The following is a 13,439-nucleotide window of genomic DNA, read 5'->3' as shown; positions in this document are numbered from 1 at the left end:
TATGACACTGTGATGGTGCATACTTGTCTTATATCCTTGTTCCAGCCCGGAGAACGTACAGCACCAGGAGTGAAGCCTCGGTAAGCTAGGTCTTTGGGTGGCAACGACGAGTCAGTGTAGGTTCAGTGATTGTAACAAGTGCACCATCTGGTGGGGGATGTTGAGAGGGGGTGCTGTAGTGCGTATGGGAGAGGGCGGGGGCATATGGGAACTCTCTGTACCTTTTCCCCAGTTTTACTTAAAACTGCTCTCAAAAATAAATTCTATTACATAAAAATTTAAAAATAAATAAAAATAAACTGAGCACAGCGAAAAAGACAAGATCGGTAAAAGACCTTCACTAGTGACCTTCAAAGTTCACTTCAAAGAATCTTTGGAGCGACGGGGCCTTCTGGAAGGCTGAGGAAATCTGGCAGGTGGGCACCCTCCTCGGTGGGAGGCTCGGCCTGGCGGGCCCCCGGGCGGGGCGCGAGGACCAGGGGCGGCATGGAGGAGGCGGCGCCGCCCGCGCCGAGACCCCGGCGCAGAGCGAGGCCGCGCGGAGCAGGGAGGGGCCGCCGCGCGGGCGCCGGGCGGAGGAGGAGCGGCCCGGGCGGCGCGCGCGGCCCGGCCCCGGCGTCCGCAGCTTTCCGGCCTGCGGGGTCCCGGGCAGGCGCCCAGCCCTGCGCGCGGCGGGCGACGGGCCTCGGTGGGCGGTCGGGGGCTGAGCTCGCTTTACCGGCCGCGCCCCGCGCCTGGCGGGGACGCTCTTTGTTGGGACCGCGCCGTACTCGTGGGCGCGAGGACGGGGGACCCGGCTCTGGAGAGAGCTGTCTCCACCCGAAGTGCCCTCCCTTAAGCCTACAGCCCAGCCCGCGCGCGCCGAAAAGCACCAAAGAACGCGCGCGCAGAGCGCGGCCGGCGCCAGGCCGGGTCCCCGCTTCCCTGCGCCCCGCGCCCGGGGAGCCCCTGTCCCCGGCGGGAGCGCGTCCCGGGGCGGCCCCCGCCCCTCGCCCCTGCTCCTGCTGCCCGTCTCTTCCTCTCCCTCCTCCCCCTGTTTCTCCCCTTCCCCCGCTCCTCCCCTTCCTCCTCCCCCGCTCCTCCCCTTTCTCTTCTCCCTCTCCAGCCTCCCCCGCTGCCTCCTCCCTCCTCCTCTCCTTCCTCCCCTCCCTCCTCCTCCTCCGCCGCTCCTCCTCTTCCTCTTCCTCCTCCTCTCCCTCTTCCTCCTCCGTCCGCCCCGCCTCCCCGCTCAGGCCCTTCCAGGTGGCCGGGCCCCCAGCCGCCGCCTGCCGCCCCCGGGGCTTCTCCGAGCCGTGCGCAGCGGCCGGGCCGCGCCGCGGGCCCTGCCGTGGGGAGGCGGAGGGCACCTGGGGTGGGGGCCCTGTGGACCCCCCGCATCTCTGCTGCCCGCCGTCCCCGAGCTCGTCCGCGGGAGGCACTGCGCACCGTGCGCCCTGGAGGGGCGGCGGGCAGGTCTGGGGCCCGGCTCGGCGGCGGCGGCCGCACACGTCCCGCCGGTGTCCAGAGGCGGGCAGACCGTTGACACGCGGGCAGGTTCGCGCGCACTGTTGTCCCCACCGAACGCACCGATTTAGGGGCGGAGGGAAGCCCGAAACCAGACGAGAAGCACCCTGCGGGCTGCCGCTGCGTGGACGCGCCTCCTCCGGGCTGGCTCCGGGCCTCCGGGCGGTAGCGGCGAGCGCGTCCGGCGGGCTGCTAGCGGGGTCCCGGCCCGGAGACGCCCCTCGGCGCGAGTTCAGAGCCAGATCGCCCTTCCGGAGGACTCGGCGGTCAGCCACGCGAAGGGAACCGGACAAAGGCCCCCCACCTCTTTCCTCCTTTGAACTTGTAAAACGACCTTAAAAAGGATTTGGAGCCGCTTAGCGCGTTTTCTGGCCAGAGCGTCAGGAGGGTTCTTTCGCCCACAGGTCCGAGGAGGCGGAGAGCGGGGCGCGGGCCACATGGCCCTGGTGCCCTACGAGGAGGCCGCGGCAGTGGGGCTGCAGAAGTTCCACAAGCCCGTCGCCACCTTCTCCTTCGCAGACCGCACGATCCGGATCCGGCAGGACTGGAGGCAGCTGGGCGTCGCGGCGGTGGTGTGGGACGCGGTGAGTAGCCCGGGGCCGCGGACAAGGTCTGCAATGATAGTAAGACGGGCCTTTATTTATTTATTTTTTAAATAACGGCTTTCTTGAGATATAATTCGTAGACCATACATTTCACCTATTTAACGTGTACAACTCAGTGATTTCTTTTAAAAGAATATTCAGAATGGTACAACCGTCACCACGCTCGATTTTAAAACATTCATGTCCCCACCCCCTCCAAAAAAACTTCTACCCGTTAGAATCACCCCCCACCCCCCATTGCACTTTAAGGGTGAGTAACGGAAAGACAGGGAAGTTGAATGACTTGCCAGTAATTTACCCAGCGGTACAGTAGGACTGGGGCGGGGGTGGGGGTGGGGGGGAAGCATCAGCCCCTAACAGGTTTGGACGCTCATTAATTTTTAAGTTAATTTTTAAAAATATTGCACGAAGACTATTGTAAAGTGACAAAGCCCAAAATGAAGATCATGTATTTTCTTTGTTTCCCAATTCTGATGGTCACAGAATTATCCTATAACTGCTTTTTACATCCTCTCCCCGCCTGCCCCGTGACTTGCCCTCAGCATCCAGCACCACACTTGGGACTCAGTGGGAGTTCAGTTAATGTTGGATCAATGACTGGCATGGATCCACTTTACAGCCTTAACGTTGTGTTCCGGATGTTAGAAAAACATTTAGGAATAGAAACCCTCATACGTTCTAACCCAGTAATAACGCATCTAGGAATCTAGTCCAAGATAACTACATGAAAAGTATTCCTGGGACGAGTAATAAAGATAGATACTAGTGAGGAATGGGTGGGCCTGCCCAGTGCTCACCAAGAGGAGGAATTGTAATTATACAAATAGCACGTGACCATGAAAACCAAATTGCAGCAAATAGTTGTTAACAATATACAATGCTTTTATAGAGTCGTATGCAGATGCTAGCTCAAACATCAAGTATCCAGAACTTTGGCCTGAACTCACCTTTTGATGCCCAATAATATACGGTGAGGGCCTTGTGTGACGTGACTGTCAGGGATGCAGCTGGGGCCCGCGGTGCTGCTCTGCATTTTCCCTCTGGGAGGTCGTGGCCTCACTGGCCTGAGCTGGGTTGGGAACTAGATGTTCCCTTAAACTCACAGAGGCTGTTCAAGTCAGCTCTGCCTCAGTAGTTTTGTAAGCCCCAAGCGTAAAAACGCTGTGACACAGGACGGGACCCATCTTGGTGGGCAGTGTCGCTGACCGCTGCCGTCCCCATCAGGGACCACCGTGGGGCCTGGGCAGCTGCACTGGGGGACGGGTTTGTGCTTGCTCCAGGGGTCGCCTCCCAGCTCTCGGAGTTCCCGTGTGCTCCGGTGACCTGGAACTGAGCCTTGTGGTGGGAGGGGTGGGGCGTCTTCCCGCCAGAGCGCAGCCTGCTGGAAGCCCTTCAGTGCCTACAGCGCTTGCTGACCTTCATCTTGCCGCTGTGTTTTGACCCAGGCTGTCGTGCTTGCCGCGTATCTGGAGATGGGAGCCGTGGAGCTCAGGGGCCGCGCTGCCGTGGAGCTGGGTGCTGGCACGGGGCTGGTGGGCATAGTGGCCGCCCTGCTGGGTGAGTGTGCGTGCCGGCTCACTCCTGGGTGAGTGGGGCTCATCGAGAGGGGCATGGGCTGTGTCCATGAGCAAACTCTGTGCTGCTTTCCTCCTCTCTGGATTGTTTTCCTTTCCCCCGCACTTATGAGGTACGGGCCAGTTGCTGGTGCTCTCAGCTCCAGGAGGGCTAATTTCTGTCTCTCTCTCATCCTGTTACTCCCACTTCTCCTGAGGCTTTGCTTTGCCTCCTTCGATTCTGTGATGCTGATAATATGATCTTAAGGCGACCTTGGGTTCAAAGAGAATTCTCTTATTCAGGCTGTCCTGTGCACACTGAGACTTTCCTGACAGGTGGGCAGAGCGGAGTCTCTCCTTCCCTGTGGAGGGAGCTGCTGCTGTTTCTCATCCCGGGAGGTCGGCCCTGGTGTGGGTTGTACTGACATCTCAGATTAAACAATTTACACTCTGAACTGGTATCAGGGTTTGTCATTTTTGTTTGGTATACAGACCTTAATTTAGGCCTAGAGCGTTTTTAAGCCTCATTTTCATTTTAATATTCGTTGTAGACTCCTGTCTACAACTTCTGACTCGTATAGTTCAAGCTATCCAATGATAGGCTAGCCCAGCTTCTAGGAGAGAATATACGTAATATTCATCACTTCGGTACTGTCATCTGGGGCTCTTGTTATAGTGCAGTTTCTGCTTCTGAGGGGCTGGATTGGGCCTGGGAGCCTGCATTTCTTTTTTTCATTTAATTTTTTTAGTGCAGTACCATCGGTTTATAACATATACATTTCAGGTGTACATCGTTCGATTTCTGTATAGATTACATCACGACCACCACTCAAAGACTAATTACAACCCATCACCACACACAGGTGCCTAATCACTCCTTTTGCCCTCCTCCCTCCCCCCCTTCCCCTCTGGTAACCGCCAATCCAATCTGTGTGTGTGTGTGTGTGTGTTTGTCGTTGTTTTTATCTTCTACTTATGAGTGAGATCATATGGTATTTGACTTTCTCCCTCTGACTTATTTCACTCAGCATAGTACCCTCAAGGACCATCCATGTTGTCACGAATGGGCGGATTTCATCATTTCTCATGGCTGAGTAGTATACCATTGTGTATATATACCACATCTTCTTTATCCATTCGTCCCTTGATGGGCACCTAGGTTGCTTTCAAGTCTCGGCTGCTGTGAATAGTGGAGAGCCTGCGTTTCTGACAAGCTCCCAGGTGACGACGCTGACCCTGCTGTACTCAGGCTGCACTTGGGTGGGAGGGATCTGGAATGGCCATGTCGTGTCCAGGTGCTCAGGGACCCACTGGAGCCCCTCTTTGTCCTGTCCTTTTTCTGGTAGCTTATTTCTCTTTCAGTATTCTCTTCTCTGTTTTGACGTCGCCTTCCAGGATGTGACGGGGTGTGGGCAGGGGTGGTGGCCCGAGCATGTGAGACTGATTTGGGTGCCCACTGACTGATGCCACAGCGCCTCAGTCGCTGAGGGGCCCTGCTGCCACAAGCTGTGTTCTCCGTGGGTTAGCCTTATATATATAGCCAGGTATGTTAGGTGTTACTTGTAATTTTCACTTTTCCAGTGAAACTGGGGTTCCAGGAGATTAAGCCGCTTTCTGAGGCCTCATCAGGAGCCCTGAGACTCACACCAGGCGTGTCAGACTCCGCAGCCCAGGTTGTTTTCTCTCCCTGACACTAACTCCCTCTCTGCTGCCGTGAGAAGGGTTCGCTGAGGGAGACGCGGTCCTTCTGTTTCCTCCTGAGAACAGCGGCTTCCTGCAGGACTGGCCGCTGCAGAGCCTGTGGTGCGGCCAAGTGCGTAGGGTTAGAGTGTCACACTCTTCTACCTCCTACCAGCTGTGTGACGGGGGCAAGGTGCTCAAGAGCCAAACGTCAATTTCCCTGTAAGACGGGGATAATAGTTGTCTTCACCCCTCAGTGAGGATCAGATGAGATTGGGGTAGAAATCCGGGCTCCTTGACTGGCACACAGTAGGCGCTCACTAAGTGCTGATTGCCTCTCTGAGGCTTTCTGCTTCTGATCTAGAAATCTGGACCTTGGGGTTGGGATCAAAGACAGCCACGGAGCAAGGGACAAGTTGATTGTTGCCACAAAAGACGAGTGGCTTTGGGAGTGGCCAGAACAAGCCCATGGTGTTCCCGGCCCAGCCTCGCTGTCACCCCTGAGCCTTGCTGCCCCTTTTGTTTCCCCGCAGCCCTGTGCCTCTCACCTCTGCCCCCGTCTCACGTGTTTTGTGCTCTGTCTCCAGGCCACTGAGGCTCTGCGGAGAGAGACCGGCTCATCCTGTGGGTGCCTGGCTCTCCTGCAGCCCCAGGTTCACGCAGACACTTGACTGGTTATGGAGTCAGAGACAAACGAACTAGAAAATCATGGAAATTAATGTTCCTGTCATAAAAATGGTTAACTCTATTATAAATATTGCCCTAAAAGCAGGAAAGACCCCAGCAGAAAATCTGATTATTCATGACTCTGCTTATAATTACCATTAGCATTTTGGTGAATGTCCTTCCCTTCTTTTTTCTCCATCCATTTTTTATTTGAGGAAGACACATCCCTATGCCCATCTTCCTCTATTTTATATGTGGGACACCTGCCACAGCATGGCAAGCAGTGTGTAGGTCCACACCCAGGGTCCAAACTTGTGAACTGCAGGCCACTGAAGCAAAATGTATGAACTTAGCCTCTGCGCCACCGGGCCGGCCCCTCCATCTGCATTTTTAATCGTGGTTATATTTGTGGTTATATACACATGTGTACATGTGTGCACATGTATATACATACGTACACACACATGATGCTTCATTTAACATGAGGTCTTGTGCGCTTCTCTGCGCTACTATGCGATTTTCATACTCATTGTTTTAGTGGCGACGAAGTATTAGGCTGGACAAGTTTTGATGTTGAAACCTGAGGCTGAGAAAAAGTTCATCCTTTAGCATGGAGACAGTGAGAACTAAAATAGGCATGATTTTGAAACGTCAGAAAGAGACTAGTTGTTCCCCTTTTCAGCGTGTTTTCACTTTTGTAATCTCAGTCATTTACTCCTGAATTCTAGGGGCACCCCCACATGCCTGGCCTGGTTTTAAGTGCTGCACGCGGAGCAGTGAGGGGTCAGGCAGGTCGCTGTGCTCAGGAAGCTTCCGTTCTGATTCTACTTGGGGAGAGGGAGGGAAAGACAAATTATAGTAAAAAGCCAAAAAAAAAAAAGAAAAAATGGTGAGTGCTATGCAGAATGTTAATATCTGATGGAGATTTTCCTGTTAAAAGAAAAAGCAGCTGCTAAGGCCAGAGCAGCCCCTGTGTCCTGGTGCTGGGTCTTTCCAGTCTCCCGTTCCTCCAGGGGCCCCGCGTGGTGGGTCTGCTCAGGGGCTGTCTCCAGGGGTGAACTGAAGGCTGATGGAGGTGGAGGAACTTGCCCAAGGTCACAAAGCCAGTGGATTGAGGAGTTAGAATTTAGTCCAGTTCTGACTCTCAAACACTGGGCCTCAGTCTGAAGCTCTCCCCTCTCCAGGTAGCCTTTGTACTCCTTGGAAGCTGTTCTGGGACAAAACCATCCCACCTCCAAGGTGGGGCTCTGTGAGTGGGAGTCGGGTCGGCGAGTCTGGACTTTGAAAACTTTCCCAGCTGACGTAATGCCCAACCCAGCCTGGGGACTCTCTTAGAATATAAGACTCAGGACGACACACACTGTCTCTCCGTTCTCTATACTTCTGGTGCAAGTCTCCCCTGAACTTTCGACTTGTGTGTTTAACTGAATGCTCGATGTCTGTCCCTGGCTGTGTCTCAGCTCCTCACAGTCCGTGTTTACACTCGAACTCAGCTTCCCTTCACAGACTCGTCCTCTTGTTTGTTCTGGGTTAGCATCACTGTCCACGTAGTCACTCAGGCCAACTCCTTGATCCCCGCTCCCCCCAACTCCCCGCCCTGAAGTCTTGCTGATTTTGCTTTTAACTGTTTCTTGATTCCATTTCTCCCGAGTCCCACTGCCTGGCTGGAGCTCTCATCACCTTCTTCATGATCATACCTGCATTTGCACCTGACCTTCGTGCCTCTGATTCTCACACCCACTTTCCCAGTAGCTGTCAGAGTGTCCCATCTAAAATGCAGAACTGATGGGGTGACCATACTTAAACATTCCTGTACCCCCCCGCCTGCAGGCTGAACCCAGGCTCCTTGGGAAGGCTCTGTAATCTCATTTTTCCCGACTCCCCAGCCTCACTCTTGTTCAGCACCATGGCACGCACAGTTTGAAGTTCCGGGGACACACACACTGTGTCTGGCCTGTCCCTTCGCCTTGAGCGCCCTCTCTTCACCCCTTCCCTCTGGTTAATGGGGTGTCCTTTAAGTCTAAGCTCAGATTTCCCTTCCTTCAAAAGCTTTCTTTGGGCTCTGCTCCTCTCTGAGCATCTCTCCTTCATGACCCCAGAATTTCCTGGGCCAGCCTGTGTCCCCCTCGCTTCCTTCCCACGTTGCATCACAATTATGTGTATGTGTCTCTCCCTCAGGAGACTCTGAGTTCTAGAGGGCAAGGGTTGTCTTGCTCATCTCTGCATCTCTAGCACATAGTATGTGCTCACATGTTTGAATTATCCCTCCTTCCCCAGCGTAAGTCACAGGCGTCATTGATCACTGTCTTTCTCACCATCTTCACTTCCTGTCAACACCCTGCCCTTCCTGGTTTCATCTTCTTTGTTAGGCCAACCAAGGCGCAGTGCAGCTCTCCACTTGTCCCCGGCCTGCGCCCCTGCAGCTGAATGTGGCTGCAGGATCATCCTGCTGCTGGGTCTCACTAGAAATTCCTGATCAGGAGCCTCAGGGGGCTCCTAAAGCTGCGGAGCAGTCGCTCGACTTTCTCTCCTGCTCTTTCCTCTCGAGTCTGCCAGTCCTTCTTCCTCCATTCTCACTCTTAGCTGAACACATTTCTTCTTACTTCACTGAGAAAGTTGCAGCCTCTGCACGCTCCCCCCACTGCCTCTCCGCGACCTGCGTCGCGTCTGGACCGAGACTCTCTGCCTTTGCTCCCGATGCCCTAACACACAGACGACGTGGGTCCTGCCCGGCCAGCGCTCTCTCCCCTATTCGAGCACGTGGCTCCAGTGACTCTGTCCTGCACCATCGTGTTCTCCCTTTCTACCCAATCGTTCCCGTCAGCATACGGACTTGGTGTTATTTCTCTCATCTGAAAAAAAAAAAGAAAACTTCGTAAGTGGCTGATTCGAGGTCTGTGGCAGGAAATGTATAAGATGACCCTGGATACCTTGTCATCCCAGATAGCAAGGAAGCTGTCAAGGATGACTGGGTTTGTGTCAAAAGTCCACTGGCAAAAGATAGGACAGTTCGAACATCAATAATGATAATGGCAATGGATTTAACATGTTTAATCCACGAGTTCATGATACAACAACAAAAGAAACCCCCTTAGTCATCTTTGTAGGATGCTTAGAAACCATCTCTTTGAAAGTCGATTTCCAAAAGCGGAGGGAGAAGCAAAGCTTATCTTGCCTTTCCAGTCAGACAGTTCCTATAGAAAATGAGTAAACGAACAGTCATTGAAAGAAACTTCCCTTTCTAGAAGTTTCTCAACAAATAAATGCAGAAGGAGTCTGATGAATGAAGGATCTGGGCATTGAGTAATTCATGGCTGCTCACATCACAGAAATCTGCCTCTTGGTGAAAAACACACCACCAACTGGCTCGAAAAATCAAACTCAGATCAAACAAATTTACAGGAGATACAGAGGACAAAAGACATGCTAAATTATGCAGATGCTACTGTGGGAAACTACAGGACAAATGATCCGTTTCTTCCCTAAATTGCAGCAAAAAGAGAGGCAACTAATGATTAAAAGAAACCTAAGACATCCTCTGTACCCCTCCCCTAAAACCAAGCCCTCCGCAAAGCTGTCTCTTCAGAGGTGACCTGTAGGACTCGGGACCTGTGAGGGAGTGATTCCCACGAGAGTCGGGAGACGGGCACTGTGGGCAAGTGGTGTGGGGAGGTGGCTGTGGCCGTGTCGCGGGGCGGTTACGGCAAGGTGCAAGCCACCAGCCTCCTCCAGCTGCATTGGGGTGCTAGCCTCTCCATGCTAGGAATTCTGGTAAAACCCAGGTCAGAGCGCTGGCCCCAGCTCACTGGGAGAAAGCCACAGCCTTTCAGAACAGGGTGGGGAGCCCCGCAGTCTGCCTCTGTCCTTCCCTTGCTACTCTGGCCGCATCTTCGCCCCCTCTGCTCACTCCACCCGCTCCAGCCTCCTCCCACCTGCCCTTCAGGCCTTTGCACTGCTTGGCTGTCTCCAGGAATGTGCTCCCCTCGATGCACTGGGGTGTCCCCTCACTTCTTTCAGGCCTGTACCCAAGTGCCCCTTCTTGGCGAGGACTTCCCTTTCTGCCTACCTCCCTCACTCATGACATTCCACGTCTCTCTTTCCTGCTAACAGGCTGGATGTTCTATTTTTAAAACACTCTATTGCCTCTCTCCTCACTTGAGTGTCAGCTCTGTGAGGGTAGGGGTTTAGTCCCACGGCTGATGGTAGCCACTTAGATATTTGTAGAATTGATGGATGTTACAGGGGAATCGTCAACTGACGTTAAGATCCTGTTAAGACTCCTGGAACACCCAGCAGGTTAGAAGTAGCGTCAGAAACCCCTGAGACAGGCATTGGAGAGGGGCTCCATCTAAGGGCTGTTAAAATGAACACTGAGGCGACATGCTAAAGACTAGATTACTCTAGTGTTGCCAGCAGAGTGCTGTGTAGACTGTGAAGAAATCTAGAGATAAAGTTCTAAGTCAAACCGAGAAAAGGCTGAGATTTCCCTTATCAGGACAGATGAAGTGTCAGGAACTCTGCTCATCAGCAGCACGCTGTCGAGCAGGGAATGGTCAGTGGTCAGCGCGTGCTTGTGAAATCTAACAGCTGGAGCATTTTCACCAGCATCGCACTCAGGACTGTCAATGGTGAGTTGAATTACACCCTGCCCCAATCCTACCAGTCAGGATAAGAAACATTAAGTATAAGCTGAAGTGGTGCTCACTCGGCTGGTCTGTAGTCCTGAGGGATCACCCATAAAGATGACACACTGAAGAGAGGTGCAAATGGAAATAATTTCATGAAAGAATGAAACATTATTTTAAAATTCAGAATTTACAGGGCCAAAACTAAACAGGATGGCATGCATTATATTGTGACTACAATGTCGATGAGGTGTTTCAGGGCTGACCTCATGTGGTTGCTTCACCGTAAGGGTAACTACAGTTCAGTCTTCTCAGCCATATTGGTTTAAAAACTTGGGTCTCTTAGTTCGTGGAAACAACCCACAAAAACAGATTAATAAAATATTGCCTCGTTAGTTTTATATGCTGCACATAGAAACTTAGCACTTAGAGAACATGATCTCACGTTTTAACCTACAGTATTTTAGTACAATCTAGTAATTTCTAAGTTTACCATTTTTCAATATTTGTACTTATTACATAGATACATATAAGTTGGCTGCTTCATAACAGCATAAGGAGAGGTGGACAGGGATTTCTTGGTGGCCAATTAAATCTCTTCCTTGATTCTTTTTAAAGCTTTAATCCCGGAAAGTAGCCTTCCCTGTTCTTGGTATCCTGTCATCTTCACAGTCATTTGCTCCCAGATGTTTCACTATTGGCTTCCTCTTCACCCTGAGGCCTATTGACCTGAAGATCGTGACCTAATGATGAGTGAAGTACAGTGGTAGACACCTGTGGGGGTGGGCCAGCCCTGCCTGCAAATGTTCAGAAGCATCAGCTAGCTTGTTGTCACTTGGGGACTCCATATTTTATAGGCACAGCTTCAGCAAACAGCAGGTGTGTCATGGACGCAAACCAAAGCCTCACTTTCACCGTCAGGTAGTACGGGAGCCACTGGTCATCGTTCTGATCTACGCTGCCGTCCGTGGAGGGCAGGATCTTTGCATATCGGGTGGACTATTTAGAGACCCCCACCCCCCTGTAACTTGACCCTACCGTGACTCATACTGATGTGCACCCTACTTTCTCTCTGCCCACTTTCCAGGTGCTCACGTGACTATCACCGATCGAAAAGTAGCGTTAGACTTTCTTAAGTCAAACGTTCAAGCCAACTTACCTCCCCATATCCAACCCAAAGCTGTTGTTAAGGAGCTGACCTGGGGACAAAATTTGGGGAGTTTTTCATCTGGAGAATTTGACCTGATACTTGGAGCTGATATCATATATTTAGAAGAAACATTCACAGATCTTCTTCAGACACTGGAACACCTCTGTAGCAACCACTCCGTGATTCTTTTAGCCTGCCGAATTCGCTATGAACGGGATAGCAACTTCTTAGCGATGCTGGAGAGGCAATTTACTGTGAGTAAGGTTCACTATGATCCTGAAAAAGATGTGTATATTTACAAAGCACAGAAGAGAAGCCAGAGGGAGGACTTATAGTTGGCTGTGGTTGATAAGAATGTTGTCATTGGGTGTGTCAGTGAAGGTCTTAAGGGGGAATCTAACTGTATTTATTGAAATGGCTTGTGTGAGAAGCTTGCCCAAAGGTTCTCAAGGGACGAGCACAGGAGCGGTTTGACACAGGGCAGCACTTTGTTCCATTGCTCTGACTCTTTAGTTATATTCTACTCACTCTGACGTTCAGTTAACATGGCAGGAAAGTGCGGACTTTGGTTCCTCTTGATTCTGTACCCCATGCTGCTCCCTCCTGTGAACAGTTTCCACTGGTGGTATGATGAAGGACTGGCGTCCAGGAGTCTTCAAGTCAGTGACCTTGTCTCGGTGGGGCTAAATCACGCAAATTGTCTTAAACACATTCTGAGATACGTGTTTAGCCCAGTTTTCTAACTCGGAATATACGGTAAGGTTTAACCTCCATTCCCTGAGCCGTTAATGCTCTAGAAGTCCTCCGTCTACCCCATTTACGTCTGATACTTTTGGTTTTTTGAGATCCAGTTGTGAGTTTTCTGAGGTCTCATATTATGCTTTTTGGCTTAAGTTCTCATTTAGGTATAGAAACAATAGGTAAAAATAAAGTTTTAGTTCCTTTTTGAAAGCACCTAAGATCTCGGACCTCCAGGTCCTATGTTTAAGTTATCTTCTTCAAATGGGAAGCTGTAGTCTTTCCCTGCAGCTTTACCCTTTCTCCAATGGTTTCTCACCAGCTCCATCCCTGGTCTGTAATTATTGTTCAATGTCTGTGGTCCCCAGAGACTGTGGGCTTCTCCAGGGCCAGGGATGTTCCTGCCTCCTTCCTTGTTGCCTCTCCAGTAACTACCAATGTCACAACCAAACATGTGTTGAATGCAAAAGACAATTTCCACTTAGAGGGTATTGATCTTTGGGTAAGTGATTGAATGTTGTTTTATGATTATCTTTGACATAGGCTTTATGAATGAAGTCACACACTTGAACAGGCCTCCCCTTTTTTAACGATGTAAAAGCTTAAACAATAGCTTAAACAAATTTAGACAAGAATATTATAACCCAGTATGGTATTTGGTACTAGATATAGATTTTCTTTGTAAAACCTTAGAAACAAGACCTCCGCCTCCCTCTTAACCTTTTAATGAATATCTTGGATGTGAAAATAGCAATACACTGTTTTCTACATATATTTTAAATAGAGATTTTTACTTTAATAAAGGTGAATTAAAAGTTCAGAGCATCCTGTGATGTACCAGTTCAACATAATTCTGATAAATGCACATGAAATAGAAATATCCATAATTTATCAAATCCATGAAATGCCAGTACTGCGC

General features: G+C 51.3%; 1 protein-coding gene across 10 annotated transcripts in view; it reads left to right on the top strand.

Annotated features, from left to right (window-relative positions):
• Window positions 1-293: 293 nt before the first annotated feature.
• The window catches only part of METTL21A (methyltransferase 21A, HSPA lysine), a 35,746-nt gene continuing 22,600 nt past the window's right edge, over window positions 294-13,439 (top strand). For 5 of the 10 annotated variants that reach the window (XR_011528887.1, XM_070581793.1, XM_008516897.2 and 2 more), the window contains exons 1-4: window positions 1,402-1,533; window positions 1,908-2,087; window positions 3,554-3,665; window positions 11,720-12,036. Coding sequence is in view for 9 of the 10 variants with exons in the window: in XM_070581793.1 (XP_070437894.1) it covers window positions 1,941-2,087; window positions 3,554-3,665; window positions 11,720-12,036 (576 nt within the window). In the remaining variant the exon portion in view is untranslated. Of the gene's footprint in view, window positions 417-1,401; window positions 1,534-1,907; window positions 2,088-3,553; window positions 3,694-11,719; window positions 13,341-13,439 lie in introns of those variants that run through there. The other 5 variants (XM_070581798.1, XM_070581797.1, XM_070581799.1 and 2 more) reach the window with 5 other exon arrangements.

This window comes from Equus przewalskii, chromosome 17 (assembly GCF_037783145.1).
Source record: "Equus przewalskii isolate Varuska chromosome 17, EquPr2, whole genome shotgun sequence".
NCBI lineage: Eukaryota > Metazoa > Chordata > Mammalia > Perissodactyla > Equidae > Equus > Equus przewalskii.
This window is presented reverse-complemented; position numbering and strand designations above follow the sequence as displayed.